This window comes from Zingiber officinale, chromosome 4B, assembly GCF_018446385.1.
Source record: "Zingiber officinale cultivar Zhangliang chromosome 4B, Zo_v1.1, whole genome shotgun sequence".
Taxonomy (NCBI): Eukaryota; Viridiplantae; Streptophyta; class Magnoliopsida; order Zingiberales; family Zingiberaceae; genus Zingiber; species Zingiber officinale.
The window spans coordinates 10,405,514-10,423,036 of record NC_055993.1 but is presented as its reverse complement, the minus strand read 5'-3'; the positions used below and the strand labels follow the sequence as shown (position 1 = coordinate 10,423,036).

The 17,523-nt window shown below is 35.0% G+C and overlaps 1 protein-coding gene across 2 annotated transcripts; it reads right to left on the bottom strand.

Moving 5' to 3' along the window:
* LOC121974687 (vacuolar protein sorting-associated protein 25-like) lies at window positions 1-16,066 on the bottom strand. 2 transcript variants are annotated; one of them, XM_042525850.1, is made up of 7 exons: window positions 15,746-16,066; window positions 7,665-7,738; window positions 1,345-1,484; window positions 945-998; window positions 726-814; window positions 568-643; window positions 1-287 (listed from the first exon to the last, which is right to left on the bottom strand). In XM_042525850.1, exons 2-7 carry the CDS (start codon window positions 7,721-7,723, stop codon window positions 259-261), a joined length of 447 nt encoding a protein of 148 aa, XP_042381784.1. In that variant the 5' UTR covers window positions 7,724-7,738; window positions 15,746-16,066; the 3' UTR covers window positions 1-258. The 2 variants fall into 2 exon arrangements, with proteins under 2 accessions (XP_042381784.1, XP_042381783.1); XM_042525849.1 differs by having other exon boundaries at window positions 7,665-7,774; window positions 15,746-16,065.
* Between the last annotated feature and the right edge of the window lie 1,457 nt (window positions 16,067-17,523).

The following is a 17,523-nucleotide window of genomic DNA, read 5'->3' as shown; positions in this document are numbered from 1 at the left end:
TTTCTTGAACCGTCAAACCAACAGTTTTGAACCATTAAACTATCGGTTCTAAACAGTGGTCAGGTCTATATGCATGTGGGTATAAATTATTCACTCATGAAAAAAACCAAAAGTATGCTGAAATTTTAGTTTACATCAGGGTTCACTTAGTGGATGGAAATGATCACCAATTGGTAATGGGATTGTAAAACACATTATGATTAAGCAGAGAACTTCACCCCATCATCATCTGTTGATGCCCCCTTGAAGATTGCAACTTTACCTTTCTGCTCGAGTAGTTTCAGAGCCTGCAAGAGTAAACCACGATCAATCCTCGCAAGCTCTTCAGCAATTGCATAAGAACCAACACAAGTTCAGCTTATCGGCAAAAGATGCAATGTAAAGCTAGATTGGCAAAGCTATCAATAGTTTGAGTAATCGTTATGGATAGGATTCACCTTTTTTGTTTTTTGACGTTCTAATACAACCAACACAGACACAAAAACTCATCTAAGTATAAATGCTGGATATTCAGAAAATTTCTAGGACAAACAGTTCAATGCATTCATCAAGTTAGAGTGACATTACCAGTGCCACGAGTTTCAATCCCCGACCGTATTTCTTCGATAGTCATGACACTGCCCTCAAACCCATTTTCTTTAACCTGAAAAGTGCAGGGATAAACAACAGTAGGCAACCATTAAGATTCTTTCCACTTTGTAATGTAGGTCCAATCCTTAACTCACAAAGTTCAAAATATAATCAGCCCACTCTTGGATTCTTAACCAAAGTAGAAGACATTTCTTATGACCTTTGTCCATCCATTCTGCACGACCTGAAAGGAAAAAAACAAGTCACGGAGAATAATGTACTTAAAAATCTAGTACATGAATTGTTATATTTAATTCACAGTTTTGTATTCAACTCGAAGCGCATCATAACTTCCACTGTAACTAAAAACAAACCTTCATTTACCATAGCAGAAAGAAATACCTCCCTTGCCTCATGGCTTAAAGATCCTACATTCCAATTGTCAAAACTTTTAGTTAGTCTGCCAGAAACAAGGGAAATCTGTTTGAGAGAGCTCCAGTCTGTCATCATTTATATTTTATGCTTCCATATCATTGAATGCTTGCAAACAGCCATGTTAATTTCTAATGTATTCAAGTTTTACTTTATGTAGAATATCTTCTTGTTATTATCCTGTTAAAAAAAATCATTTGGATGCATTAGATATCAAATTGGAGCTTTGCACTCAAATTCCTATGCAGTAAAAGCAAAAAAAAAAAAAAAAGGAAAAAGAGCATTATGTCTAGCTAAGCGTGCACACAAAATGAATATGCAATCAGCATAATGTCAACTCACTTTCAATTACAGGATTAGAAAAAAGAGGCAAATCTTCTTCTAATCCTATCACAAATATCCTTTGACTTCTGCAGTAGCCAAGTATCAGCTCTTTCCATAGCTTCACTTGATTATCACGTGTTTCCTTCACAGGCTGCAAACTAAAGGAAGAAAGAAGATAATGATTTAACTCACTTTCTTATACGAAAGTACAAATCTCCAATCATGCAAACAACTAAATTTAACTAAAATGTGACACAATGAGGCATATGTGTGAAACTAGTTATACTTACTAAGTGAAACTAGTTATACTTACTAAGTGAAACAATATAATCAATGAGAAAAAAAGTCTAGTGACACCATATATATATCAAAAATGGACCATATTGAACATTTGAACATTTTGAAATGGGCACAACAGAATGTATGTCATAGAATGAAACAATCATTAAACAATCTTGCTATTGTGACTCAATCAATGGAAAGGCTCAATTTATATATAATCAAGCTTCAACAACTCTTTTTAAATAATTAAATAACAACAGAATGTACAATAATAGTCGATAGGATTGTATCAGGTCTGGCCTATGATCAATATCCAGTATACCCAATTCAGTTGGTCCAAGTACCGACTGATAGCTGGGTTTAGTACTTGTCCAAGGCATTGCCGACCAATGTACTGTATTGTATAATCTACAATGGCCGTACTCCCTAGCTATTCCGTCCCCAAACCATCAAAAACACACACAGCTACATAATATATATTCCATTTTTTAGTTTGCTGACCAATTCACTAACTCTAGCAAACCAAACCTATGTCCAAACTGTATTCTCTTCAAATTTTCTGTGTACTCTTTGAACTTTGTGCAGAATAGGGATGCCAAAGACTACAAATGTTTGGATAGGAGAAGCTGAACGACACGAGTAAAACTAGTTCATCTTTGTCCTTTCTCCTAAAAATTAATGGGCTTCCAACACGAAGACAGTGAAGCAACTATCAATGAAATACAATTAATATTCCCTTAGCATATTCACATCTCACTCAATTTACATCTACAATGAACTATTCAGTATGTTTCAGGTGAAAAGGAGGCTGATTTGCATAAGTGTAACAAAGGCTTCTCAATCAATCTGAATATGACCCAAAAAAACTAGGTTACTTGAAAAACTTATGCAAGATGGTAGGAACTCTACTGGTGTTGTTGATTATAGCACTGATACCCAAACAACTAAGTCCAGTATTAAATGGACATGGGAGTGAGGCTAATTCAGGAATCAAAAGACTGAATATAATGGCCAATACAAGCCAATGGAACAAGATGAGTATTGCCACATTTCATGGACAATTTACTTTATCAAGTTATAAAAGATTACTTCATTTTTTTGCACATACAACAAGATGAAGACAAAGTTACAAAAGTTTTAACGGCTTTTTACTAAAAGGAGCGGCCACGTTTCCTTATTTACCAAAAGAAACACCCTAGTTTCAAAACTACCAAAAAGAGCACCAAAAATAGTGTTATTCCCTTCCTACCCTCCCGCCAACCTCTTAAATCCCACGCTATTTTTCAATGCGTGGACCTAATATGGGAAAATATTAGGCCGGGCCTGATATGGAAAATATCAAGCCCAGGCTAGGCCTGGACCATATCAGGCCCAGAGTAGGTCTGATACGGGAAAATATCAGGCCAACGGTGGGCCTGGTATGGGAACATATCAAGCCCTTATTAATCATGGAGAGAGGGGATGCATTGGAAAACGGCGAGAGATAGAGGGGATTTAGGAGGTTGGCGGGAGGGGTAGGAAGGGAATACCACTATTTTTGGTGCTCTTTTTGGTAGTTTTAAAACTAGGGTGCTCTTTTGGATAAATAAAAAAATGTGGCCACTCCTTCTGATAAAAAGTCGAAGTTTTAAACAAGACTAATAAGCATGGGCACATACGGACTTGTCTCAAGTATCATTCTGATATTTTTGTCAATATCATGCAATCAGACCCATTGGACTGGTATGGTCCAAATAAAGTTTTGAAAAAAAATCATAACCTAATGTTTTGTCTCTCTGATTTTTGGCAATGGTTATTCAAGAGCAAGGCCTGACACATGAACATTAAACATCAGAAAGCAACATACCATTTTGCATCGAAGTATAGATACAAGTCACCTAACCAAGCAAATCATTTTCATATGGAGGAGAATAGAAATATAAATTTTGTTACTAGGAAAAATATTTGTCATGTACCATTTACTACATGGTTATAACATCTAAGAGGAAATTACAATCTCAGTAGTTGTCTTATGTGCAATAAATCAAGTAAAAGGACTACAAAAGTTTGATTTTCAGAGTAACTTCAGCAATGGCAAGTGTGGTCCTAGGAATGATGGTTCATAGAAAGGTGTGGTTACACTGCAACATGCTTGGTTTGGCTAATATAAACGTGGTTTGCTTATGCTTGGTTCAAAGCCAACTTTAAAACTATTTTAAGGGTTAAACCCCATCAAAACCTAGCCAATTGGGTTAGTATCTTGAGTAAGCCCACGAAATGAGATTGGACATAGGGACATCTTCCCAAAAAACCTCATGACAGACCAAGAAAATCTATCAGATCCAAGGACCTTACCCATGCCACAATGGCACACATCATCAATGACTAAGTCACAACTAGAGGGACACACCCCTCATTTATACTGGTGAAGGGGCAGCAGACTGATTGCTCGTCACCAAATGGGAATACCCAATCACCCTTTCGAACCTCACTCCTATATTATATTCAAGACTGCTACCCAACTCACAGTCACTGTGATGGCTAACTCAGCAATGAAGGGTCAGTTGATAAGTCACCTCCGCTCAATGAAAACAGTATTAGACTTTATAGTTAAAGAACTAATACACTAGTGTATATGATTGACAACACAGAAGGTGTTAAATTGAGCCAAAAAAAGAATGTGCTAATTCATGGCCTCATATGAGATTGGATTCCCTCATGTACAGGGTAAATATGCTCTACCTTACTCTTTTCTTGAGAGCAAACTTATTCTCTTTGAACTATGTGCCCACTGAAACCCTTATTGTCGTGCCTCTCTTTTTTATTTGTAGGATCAACATTCAACTCACAATCTCCTCATCATATTTGGTTTTCCATCAAGTCAACAAAGGAATCCAGTCTAGTCACTCAACGTCAACAACAAACACCAAATCAAAAGTTAACATAATGTTTCAAACCAAAACCAAATTATCAACCAATGATCAAGAAATTAAATATAATTGAACTTTTCCAGTTTGGTTCAGATTAAGTAACACATTTCATATATTTATAATGCAAACAAGGAAACAAATATCGCAAGAAAGAAATTTTTGCAAATAAATTGAAGATAAGATCAGTTCATTTGAAATAAAAGGAAAGAAATTAAAAATTTTCAAGAAGAGAAAAAAAATCAAGATTGGCACATCCGTAACAAATGAAATTAAATTGGAAAATATTCAAGATTAGCACATTTTGAGTAATAAATAGGGAATAATTATAATCCCTATTAGATTAGTCTATTTTCTTTATGCAGAATATTTATTTTTATATTTATTGTTGAGTTAACTCTATAAAAGGAGTCTTGAGTCATGTATTGTAATTATCTTTGAATTGATAGATTTTTTTTTGGTGTGTGTGTGTGAAGTTATCTCCTTATTTGCTCCATCAATTTTGTTCCTAACTGCTGGGTGGTTCGACAGTTTGAATTTAGTGCTACATCAATGGGTATCATACCCAAAGCCTAGTGGTTGGATTTCGGTATTAGTTATCCTTCCATTTCCCATCATCCTCAAGCTTCCACAACATTCTTGTCCATGACTCCTTGGTTGTTCTCCTTTAACAGGGTTCCAATTGGATTTTTGCACCTCTTCCTCATGTATTGTCGACCTCACCATTTCAAAAAAAGAAAAAAAAATTATTGTAGTTTCATTCTTGCCTCTGTTCATTGCTTTCTTGATCTCATTTTTGGCTACGGTATATTTTTGTAAATTTTTATCATTTCTACAAGTGTATAATATCTTATAGGCTATTCGTTTTCTGTCACTTCCTTTTATACTTTCTCATTCCACTACCAAAATTTTTTACAAGGTGCACACTCCTTTGACTCACCAAATACTCTCTTGGCTGTCATTTTCAATTTTAATGTCATCTTATCTCATGTCGTATTGGAATTGCTATGTATTTCTCCTAATACTTATACTCTCATCCTCTTTAAATATATATAACTTCCCATCTTTTAACTTCCACCATTTAATTTTAAAAGTCGTGCACATTTTTCTTCTATTGATACTATGTTTGAGGCACATATTGCAATTAAATTTTCTCAAGGAATGAACTTATAGTTTTTACAAATCTTGCTATCTTTCTTCCTAATAATAAAAAGTTAATTTGTAATTTATTATTTTACACTTTTGAACATGATCAAGTATTATTCTCTTTTTTGAAAAACATATTAGCTAGTATAAATTCATATACTATCACAAAATTTAATATAATTTTCACTTCTCTATTTCTTATTCCAAACCTAATCCTCATGTACCCTATCATATTCATCATTTTGGACTCCAATTAAAATCATTTTGTTTGGTGGAATGTTTTGTAATACCACATCTAGGTCGTCCCAAAACCTAATTTGGTGTCTTCATCTAATCCTACTTAAGATGCATATATGCATTACATTAATAGTTTCCTTCGTTACTACTATTTTGAGAGTCATAATCTTATCCCCTTTCTAACTACTCTTACTACATATTTTAACAAATTATTTAAACGAATAGCTATTCCATTTTGTGTTTTACTCATTTCTGTATACCATAACTTAAAACTCTAGCTCTCTATCATCTTTACTTCTCTCCTACCCATTTTGTCTTATGTACACATAAAATATTAATTATTCTCTTAATTATCGTGTGAGAGTTTTTCCTTGTGAGATTATTTTCTTAGTCACTTCATCCACTTCATTCCTAGTTACTATGTGGTTTGACCGTTCAAATTTGGTGTTGCATCAATTCATCTCTTTCTTTTGAATTCCATAGGCATAAACTGGAGTAGCATACCGGTATATGGTATATTATATATATTGATTTCACATTTAGTTTTCAGTTTATTAGAGTTACTAAACTGAAAGCAAATTTTTTACAAAAGTTAGATTTGATTCCATTCAATTACTTAGATTTCATTTATTGAGAAATGGGACCCACATTATAAATACATGAAAAATATCATAGGTTTAAAAAAATGAAAGATATCTCCATTGGTATAAGGCCTTTTGGGTAGAGCCCAAAAATAAATCCATGAGGACTTAGGTCCAAAGTGTCATTGTGCGAATTCTTTTGGCCCTAACAAGTGATATCAGACCTATGGTTCAAACCAGATGTCATGTGGGGTGACCTTGAACGAAGTTAAGGAGGGGCCAGAGCAGGTCAAGAGTGACCGGATGCTTGCGGGGAGGTCCAGAGTAGGTCAAGAGTGACCAGATGCTTGAGGAAGGCCCGACACAAGTCAAGAGTGACTGGATGCTTGCGGGGAGACCCAGAACAGGTAAGAGATACTTGAGGAGAGGCTCGAACTCGGACCATGAGAGTAATGGTAATCCTTCGTTTGAGGGGAGGATGGTTGGGAATACAATTAAGGTCCCACATTGGAAAAACATGGAAAAGATCATGGGTTTAAAAAGATGAAAGATATCTCCATTGGTATGAGATATTTTGGGTAGAGCCCAAAAATAAATCAATAAGGGCTTAGGTCCAAAGTAAACAATATCATACCATTATGGATATGTGAATTCTTTTGGTCCTAACATCATTTTCAAGTGGTTGGTGTCCACCCTAGCAATATGTTTTGCAATTATCGGATCCTAAATATTTGAAGGAAATTGAAGGTAACGTATTAGCTTTTATCCTATGACAATTTCACAAAAGATTGTTATCAATCTGTTGGATCTAGATGGCAATTAGATATAACAAAGCATCACACGAGCCCAATATTAGGCAATTAGGTTATTCTAATAGAGTGAGATTAGAGAATTAATAACGCCATGCATTGAAATGATACTCTCTTGAAACGCAACTATAGGGTTGTCGAATGATCACACTTTTTTGTTGTTTTAAAGAAAATAACTACTGAAACATAGAAATGGGAATATTCTACATTAGGAATTGATAACAATCTAACTTGAATAAATCAACTTAAAACAAAATACACAAAACATAGCAAAATCATCAATATCTATGATTGCTATTAATTTGCATAAGTCGGTTTATTTCAACTTTCAGAAACTTGAAAAGAAACCACTTGAAAGTTTTAGGGAGAAACATTACGTGAAGAAGGGCAGGTAGTTGAAGAACTGAGGAAGCTTAAAGTCTCCTAATTTCTGCATCTGATTCGCTGTTCCCTTCAAAGCAAATGTTTCCTTCTCTTACTATCAAAACTGCAATCAGATAATTCCATCTTCAAAGTAAAGGGGCTCATCTTACCAATTTAATAAATCAATCTATTTTGATATAAGAAGCAGGAAAACTAGAAACAAATTCTTCTTTGGCAATGAATTCTTCTTAGGTTGTATGACTGGCTTCGAGAACTTTCATATTTCCAAGATCTAGTAATCACATATATTAATTGCAAGAACTTTCAGCAATATTAATTGCTTTATATTGCTTTTTTTATATAAACAAACAGCCACATATGACGATAACGAGAAAGAATTAGAACAATCTGCCAAGAAATTAACGGCAACTTGGCAGAGCCATAGAAATGGAGGTTACAAAACAATGAAATAGTTTTAATCAAAAGCTTTAGAAACATGAAAAACTGAGAATATATATGTATATGCGATTTAATTTTTAAATAGTTGAAGTAATCAAGAAAGAATAATTTAAATAATAAAAATAAATTGTGATGTTGTTTTAATAATTAATGAAAAAATGTCTTTTACTATTTCAATAAAAGTGGCCCTTTTTTTTTGCCTTTAGAATTTTTTGGTTGTAATCTCTAATAACTGTTCTCCACCGCTCTCCTCTCAATCCACGAAACCCTAACAACATTGGAACCAGACCCTTGATCATGAGGGCCGTGAAACAATTGAAGCAGCTCAAGCTCGATGTTACTGCCCAAGAAGCCCCATCGACATATTCCTGTAACATTTTTATTCTTCTGTTCCTCTTTAGTTTGGGTGATTTTGTTCTTGATTTGGTGATTTTTTTTGTTTAAAACATCTCTTGCTGAAATTCTTGTTGCTAGAATAAATTTCTGTTTATTTTTCTGCTGGGGGTTTGTTGAATGTTGTTTGTGCAAATGCTGAAAATTTATTGTTTCTCTAGTGTGTTTTGGGGAGAATGTTGAATAAATTCAGGGTTTTGTTTATTGCAGAACAGTGAGTGGCACATGATGAAGAGTCACTAGACATCATGATGAAGAGAGGCCACTTTCTTGAAAGTGGTTGTTTGGGGGGTTCCTATCTAGTTGGGAAGAAAGAAAAGGCGGAAGAGCAATATGGGGTGGGGTGTGTGATGAACAAGGAGTACAAAATTAGATAAATTAGATGATGAAAGAAACTAAATGAGAATAGGGGGTGGGACTAGCCTTATTTTTTTATAAATTTTTTTTCTTTAATTCTAACTTTTTTAAGAAAGATTTTCATCATTTTATTGAGCCACACACTTTACTCCACACACTTAACTTTCACAAACACCTCAACCATGCAACATACATTCAAATTTACTACATCATCCACCTCATTCCTAAAATAGCCCTTCGTCTGTACATGTGCTTGTCTGATCCACCTAAGTCACCAAAGTACATGGAAAATCTTGAAAAATGGGTTATGTTTTATAGGGTGATGATACTATTTGTCTCCTTTCAAAAAAGCTTTTTTTTTTTCAAAACTCATAGCAGGGTTAAATAGAGCGTGAAACCAAGATTAGACGGTATGGTTGAGAGTCTCAAGAATACATTGGTCTTGGTTTGGATTGAATCTGATAAGTGTAAGCATACTAGTAAGTTTTGGCCAAAACTCACTATGGATGTATGAGATAAATTTAGAAATTTTAAACATGGCCGAGTCACGAGTCTCAGAAATGCATAGGTGTTAATGTTGAGTGAACATGATAAGCCTAAGTTCATCATTGACTTTTTGATACACCAACACCAAGCCTTATCCCACGAGGTGAGGTCAGCTATCAATGATTTTTTGATAATTTTTTTTTAAAACACTCACAACAGGATAAATAAAGCATGGCACCAAGGTTGGAGGGCATTGTTACACTCAATAGAGTCCCAAGAATACATTGATTTCAATTTGGGTTGAATCTGATAACACTAAGTCCATTAGTTGGTTTTGACCAAATTACTAATGAGTTCATTAATGAGTTTTAGTTAAAAGTCAATTATGGTAGTACAATGACTAAAATTAAAAATTTTCAATATGCTTGGAGTTAGAAGAGTCTTAGGAACCCATGGGTACTATTATTGAGTGAATATGATAGACTTAAGTCCAATAGTGAGTTTATGCCAAATTGACTAAAGCCTGTATAAATTTCAAAAATTCACAACAACCTATCTAGTGTTTGAAATCAAGATTGGAGGTTATCATTATATTCAGGACTCTTAGGAAGGTATTGGTCCTAGTTCGGATTAAATTTGATAAGCCTAAGTCTATCATTGAGTTTTAGCCAAAACTCAAGGATGGTTGTATAATATCAAAAATTTGAAAATTCGAATATGGTTAGAATCAAGGGAGTCTTAGTAATGCATTAGTGTAGTTATCGAGTGAATATAATAGGCCTAAGTCCATAGTGAGTTTGTGTAAAATTTACTAAGGTTGTATAAATTTCAAAAACTCATAATGGCCTATTCAAGGTGTGAAATCAAAGTAAGAGATTATGGTTACACTCAAAAGACTCTTAAGAATGCATTGTTCCTACTTTGGATTTAATCAGATAAGCCTACGTTTATAAGTGAGTTTTCGGCAAAATTTATTGATGGTCATACATTGCCCAAAATCTAAATTTTCAATCATCTTGTTAGAGTCAAGGAAGTCTTAAGAAGACATTAATATTATTATTGAGTGAATATGATAGACCTAAGTCCAAAGTGAGTTTGAGTCAAATTTACTTAAGACGGTAGAAGTTCAAGAAATTCACAATAGCCTATTCAAGGTGTGAAAACAAGGTCGGAGAAAATGGTTGCACTCAAAAGATTTTTAGGAATGGATTGGTCCTAGTTTGGATTGAATCTAATAAGCCTAAATGCATTAGTGAGTTTGGATCAAAATTTACTAATAGTCGTGCAAAGTTCAAAATTTGAATTTTTCAACATAGTGGAAGTCACGAGAGTCTCAAGAAAAAATTGGTATTGTTGTTGAGTGAATATGATAGGCCTAACTTTAATAGTGAGTTTGTGTTAAATTTACTTAAAATCAAGCTACATGGTTACAATCAGAAAACTTCTAGGAATGCATTGACCCTAGTTTGGATTGAATTTGATAAGTTAAGTCCATCAATGAATTTTGACAAAAACTCACCCATAAAAGTACAATATCTAAAATCTAAGGGTGCGTTTGGTTTGTCCCATTTTCATTTTCATTTTCTGAAAAACGCGCGTTTTTCGTTTTTCAGAAAATGACTTTTCCGCGTTTTTTGTTTTCTTAGAAAACGCTCTTTCATTTTCTTAAAAATGAATGTGGAAAACGCAAACCAAACGCATTTTCCATTTTCTCATAAAATGAAAATAGAAAACAGCGTGGAAAACACAAACCAAACACCCCCTAAATTTTTCAACAGTTGGAGTCAAAAGAGTCTCAAGAATACATTAGAGTTATTGTTGAGAGAATATGATAAACCTAAGTCCAATAATGAATTTATGCCAAATTTACTCAAAGTTGTATAAATTTCAGAAACTCATAGTAGCCTATACCAAGTGTAAAACTAAGCTTTGAGAGCATGGTTACTCTTAAGAGACTCTTAGCAATGCATTGATCGATTTGAACTGAATACAATAATCTTAAGTCTATTAGTAAGTTTCGACTAAAATCGATTGAGTTTTTGAAAAAAAACTTCAGTGTTTTTGAAGGAGAAAAATATTAGTTTCAAAACCCTATAAAATGTGAATATTTTTTAAAATTTTAAATATACTTTGGTGGCTCGGACCAACCTGATGAGCATGGGTACAAATACACATAAAGACAAATTAGTATTTTGGAAAATAGGTGCGTGATTTGATAAATTTAAAAGTATGTTGCATGATTTAAATGTTTGTGAAAGTTGAGTTTGTGCTTAAGTAAAATGTAAAGGTTTTCATTGTCTCAATTAAAATTATTTTTTATTTATTTTTAACTTTTTCTTTTTTAACAATAATTTGAATAAAATAATCATTATATCCCGTTGTTCCTAAATCCCTTGCAAATTTACCGACTCCACCTCTATTGAGTGCATCGTCTTCCTAAGGGCGTTGCTTTTTACACTAGTCTAGAGGAGACAAGGTCTTCCTCTTTGTTCAATATCTTTGCAAGCGGCAAGCAGCAAGCTCTTCAGCAACAAGCGCTCCCTATTATTTACAAGGGTACACGTAGACTGCACTAAAACTAGCTGAAGCTAACTCACCACATCCTAAACTAGTTAGAACAAGATTTTGTCCTAAACTGGTCGTATGTGCAATTTCTTCTATTAACTTTGTCTAAGGATGTGGTCGTAGATCCGATAAAGAAGACACTGATTCAATGCTAAACCTGAACCTAACCCAAGGTCAAACATCCTTCCCAAATCAAATTTGATCCTAATCAAGTAAAATTTAAAAAACAATCTCACAAAACTAATAAGACTACCATAAAATTTAAAAAACCATCTCACAAAACTAATAAGACTACCATGTTTGAATAGTAAAAATACTCAATTTTTGCCAATATATTTAATTAGAATAGATTTTGCTTCTATTAATTTATATTTTGTTATTCATTTATATACAAAATGGAACTAGCCCATGTCTTACCTTAGAATTTATGCACCTATAGATTTAAGCAGCCTTTTGTATCTCACAAACACTTAGGATTAATTGTTTTGCATTAAACCACGTAGATGAGCATGAGATGTTAGGTCCAATCCTTGATTCTAGATGTAGATCAGTGCATCAACATAAAATAAGGGATATAAATCAAAACTAATTACTACAGTGACTAACTCAAAGCTAGACTTGATGATTAATTAATATCGTTTGAGTTAAAAAAAAGGATTAAAAATATTTTTTTGAAAATTAATTTTAGATCGATCGGAAAATATTTTTAGGGTGACCAAAAGAGACTCTGATGATTGACTAAAGTCGTTTGCCATATAGGACAAAATTGACCTTATCTAATAGTAATAGGCCGACCTAACAATCAGTAATGGTTAAAGTTTGAGCATCGACTGTGTCTACTATAATAGTAATAGGCCGACCTAACAAACAGTAAAGGTTAAAGTTTGACCGTCGATTGACGCAACCCATTCGGTCGACCGATACAGCAAGTTGGGTCGACCGATAAAGCCTCGAAACCTGAAAAAGTTGACCATCTACTTGACTTCGGTCGACCAAACATTGCACTCAATTGATTGATCCCCCTCAATACCCTAAAAAACTAATAGTTGATTACGACTGTTAAGTAACCGACCAACTAGGGTGTCAGAAATGAACACGACCCGTCAACCCGATCTGAGTTGATACGAAAAATATTGGGTTAGGGTTGGGGTTTTAGGGTTGGGGTTTTAGGATTTGGGTTGAACCTGAAATCTAACTCAAAATATTTTTGGTTCTGGTCGGGTTTGGGTTGGCCTAAATTACATTGGTTGGAGAGAACGTTAAGTGGTTCATCTTTTTATTTTTATTTTAAAGTTATTTGTTTTATTAATATTTTTTGTTTAAATTAAAATATTATTATGTGTTTTGAATTTTTATTTTAATTATTTTGTTAAAAAATAAAAAATAATATTGTATAGTAAAAAAAAAAATCTGATTGGGTTATTCGGGTTGGTCGAGTTCGGGTTTATAGTTTCAGGTTGGTTCGAGTTAGAGACAAGTTCATATTGGGCATTTTTTGTAATACTCTTGCTTCAACCTGACCCGAACCCCATCCGACCCACTCGAATTGGCACCCCTAGATCTCAGCTTATAGGTCGGCCAAACGTCCTCGGAACCCATAAAAGCATGCTTGAGTGACTAACCATTCAAGGTATCAGTCAACCGATAGACGAGTTTCGCCGACAGATAAAACTCTATAAAACAGAGGTAACTGTAGGGTCAACCTCATCGCCAACAGGTCCTTCCCTTCCTCTTCTTGAGTCTTCTACCAAATCCAAGCCTTTACCTCTCTCTTTCTTTCAATGCTCGTTTACTTATTACAATAAATTCATTTTATTTAGCCAAAAATGTCGCATAACTCAAGATCAGGTTGGTCCCTCCAACTAAAGGATGTGGGGCTGAAGGAAGAGAGCTTCGAGGTTAAGGTAAACTTAAGGGAGATGAGAGATTATGTCCTAGGACAAGGGTAATTTGTCAATATAGACATACTCAACTTTACAGGGGTCTGAGTCATGTGCACCAAGCGACTGGTATGTGATACTAGTTAATTGAAGGTTGAGTTGGGTACTTAACAATCAAATAGAATAAGTTCTCTATTCATAGTTATCTAGTCTAATTGATTGATAAGACTTGATCAGTAGACTACTAAACCCCAAACCTCAAATGAGGAAAATTTTAGGTTAAGACCAATTTGTGGTATGTGAGTCGATTGCTCGTCTAGTTAACTAATGTAGTCTGGGGTTATGGCCAATGAATAAAATATTTGATTTCGTGAGTGAGTCAATTGGTGAGTTGACTGATCATGGATTAATTGACTATTGGAATATTTCAATCGACTACTTATACATGATCTAGATTGTCAGAGGCTATTGACAGAGCAACAATCTGATTTATTGACCACTAGTATGACTAGTCAATTGGAGGTAAATGGGTAGTCGACGGTTGGGTATTGGACAACAGCAACAAATCAATGTTTATAAAAGGAGAAGATAGAGCGGGATTGAAGGCTAACATTCCTAAATAATCTTAAGCTAATCCCTATGGTCATTATATTCTTCTTCTTGTGTTATTTGTGCTTTATTGTAAATGAGGAGGAGAAATTCTTAGTGGTTGTTTCCACAATCTAAGTCATGAACATTGTAGGTCATGGGGGATTGTGAACCATGTCAAATTTGGTGTGATGGTTTGTTTGCTTCTTTCTTTATTTCCACTGTATTCTATTCAAATAACAAAGCTAACACTTTTGAGAAAGAATTTGTGAAATCTTTTAGAAACATGGATGTTTGATCCCCACCTAATCATCATGATCCTCTATAGAGATTTTTTTGAACCGCTGAACTAACAATTCTAAACTATTAAATTGTCAATTCCAAACCATGGTAATATCTATCTCCATGTTTAACCTTTGAGCTATAAAGTACACATTGGAAACAAAAATCAATCTAACTTAAATACTTTACTAAATATATCCTAATCGAACCCAACCATTTGGGAGTAATGTTGCACCAACATGTTTCTTCCTTGTGATTAGGGGTTATTTATGGGTTTTAATATTTGGCAAATGCGTTAAGTTAGTGGAAGATGATTTTCTTGTGAGTTTCTAGGATTATTAGTACTAATGGGGAAATTGTTGGGGAAGTGCTCAAGTTTAATTGGTTATCAAGAGAGAGCATGGAGTTACGTAGAGAGTATACCTAGATGATACATCAAACTTAAGGATCAGTATATCAACCTGAACATAAATGACTATAATGTATCTTTTAGGCTGGCAATTATTAATTCTAAGTAAGACTTGCTAACCTAGAGCGCATTTTCATGTAGCATTAAGTGACTTAGAAAGATTTTAGATAACCTTACTTAATGCTTTACTTTAGATATACAAGTTGATCTACTAGAGGCTTGTTGTTGGTTAATTACTAGAAAACCTTTTGTTGGAAGTTATGCAAATTTTAGTAGATCAAACAAAGTGCCAAATATTTGGATAGTGGACAATTTGATTAACTAAGCACTTTTGGTTGGTTAGCCAAAATAAGCGAGGTGATTAAAAGCTTTTGTTAGGATGATTCACTACAAGAAAATAGGACTTCAGAGACGGAAAAAAATTCATCTCTAAAGATCATATCTGACAAAAGTTGGTATGGTATACTAGGAAAACAGGTAATGCCAAAAGAGTAGAGGCCATAAACCACACCAGCTCTTTGGTAGCAAGAAATTTTATTAATTCATATTTCCAAAAGTGTTCTTAAATGCCTCAATATTATAAAAACACGCTACATACCATGAAACAGAGGTTGCTCACAACAAAGAAATAGGGATAAGTGCATGCCGTTAGATGCGATATGCTAGGGTTTCTTACTGAAGGGAGGAGGAAGAGGGCTCCGACTTCTTGGCCTCTAGAGGGGAAACGACCACTGCTTCGCGTTGAACGGAGGAGGCATGGCCGCAGCGTCGCGCCGAGAGTCGAATAGAGGAGAAACAACCACTCACCTTGAACGGGAGAGGAATGGTCGTTGCTTCGCGTCGAATGGAGGAGAAATCACCATTGCTTCGCGTCGAGTGTACGAGGAATCTTAATGCCTGTTGCGCTGATCGGGGAAGAGGAAGGGAGAAGGAGGAAGGGAGACTACCTGTTAAGAAAGAGGAGAGAGTAGACTGAAGGAGGAGGGGAAGAGGAACGCTCTCGCGGTTTAGTTTGGGGTATGGTTCGGGTCCGATTCGGTTTGGGACAGAAAAAAAATTATAAAAAATTCTAATCCGAATTCAATCCAAACCCGAATATAATTCAAAATCTCAACCCAATTATAATATTCATTGTTATCATACTATCATCTATATTATAGAAAAAAATAGAATCCACCATCTAACAGTCTCAAATAGTTGGTCTCACAGTCATATGTGAGGAGATAAATTAAAAAAGTACAACTGACTATTATGAAAAGGGTATTTTTTTGTTGATGCAAGGAGCAACAGACAATCAAATCTGTGTTTTAATAATGACAAAGAATTCAAAAGTTAAGTTGTTTTGTTATCTAACAAGTGTAAATGAGCTTTCAGGAAAGTCATAGTGAATTCTAGACAGGTGAAAAACTCTAAAGTGAGGTAACCCAAAGTCATAGAGGAAGATAACATTAGGTTATGGGAAATCCTAGCTACGGTTAGGCAACGAAGTCCTGGTCTGAAGGACTGGACGAAGTCTTGGCGAGTCGAGAACTTTGAGCGAAATCCTAGAGTCAAGGACTCTAGGTGAAAATCTTAGGGGTTGCAGACAAGGTGAAAGTCTAGATGGGTCGTGGAGTGGACGTTCAGCATGAAGTCCTGAAGTCTTGGACGTTGAACAAAAGTCTAGATGGTTTTGAGGACCGGTCTGGTAAAAGATAATTTTTTCTAAGAGGAGTAGGTGAGGACACGTTTCTCGAAGAGGAACAGTAGACGTCGATTCGACCTAGGGTTTTTGGAAAATTCGAATGTCAGAACCGGACAACCCGAAGACTGTCAACGTTATATTTTATACTATTTGCCTATTTCTCTAACTTTATTTTGCAAGAAACTAAAATTTTGTAGGTTGAAGATTGCGGCCTTGATCAGTCTATCGAACCCCAGAGATCAGATCAGCCTGCGGCTAAAGTTCGACCAAGGAATCGGTCGACCGAACCTGAGTTTAGTCAACCGAACGGTGGATAGGCATAGACTCAATCGGACCAGATAAGCCAGCGAGGAAAGCGGGATCGGTCAACCGAATGACGGGATTTGTCCACTGAATGAAGACTTATCCGAAGCCGTAATATTTGGATGGAAAGCTGGGCGGGTTCAACAGGTTTGGTCGATGGAACAGCTAGATCGATCGACCGATAAACTTTGGGTTAAACCTGATCTCGAGATTAGTGGATTTGATCAAACTCTACTCTACTATAAAATGGAGTCTCGACCAACACTTTGAATCACCAAAAACTGAACGACTTCTACTCTCTTGTGCGCTGCTCTGAGACAATTCGACGACGTCCAAACGCTGCTCTGAGAATCGACGAACAACTACTAATCCTTTGTTGTAGGTAAATTTTATTACTAATTTCAATCCTTGTAATTGCTATATCTGTAAAGATTTCTCAAACTTGATTGTCTAACGAAAGCGATCAA

Coding starts and splice junctions, on each gene's coding strand:
- LOC121974687 (XM_042525850.1), bottom strand. CDS start 7,723: ATGCAGAAATTAGGAGACTTTAAGCTTCCTCAGTTCTTCAACTACCTG. Junction 999..1,344: donor TTCTAATCCTGTAATTGAAA/GTGAGTTGACAT, acceptor ATTGGAATGTAG/GATCTTTAAGCCATGAGGCA. Junction 288..567: donor GATTGAAACTCGTGGCACTG/GTAATGTCACTC, acceptor TTACTCTTGCAG/GCTCTGAAACTACTCGAGCA.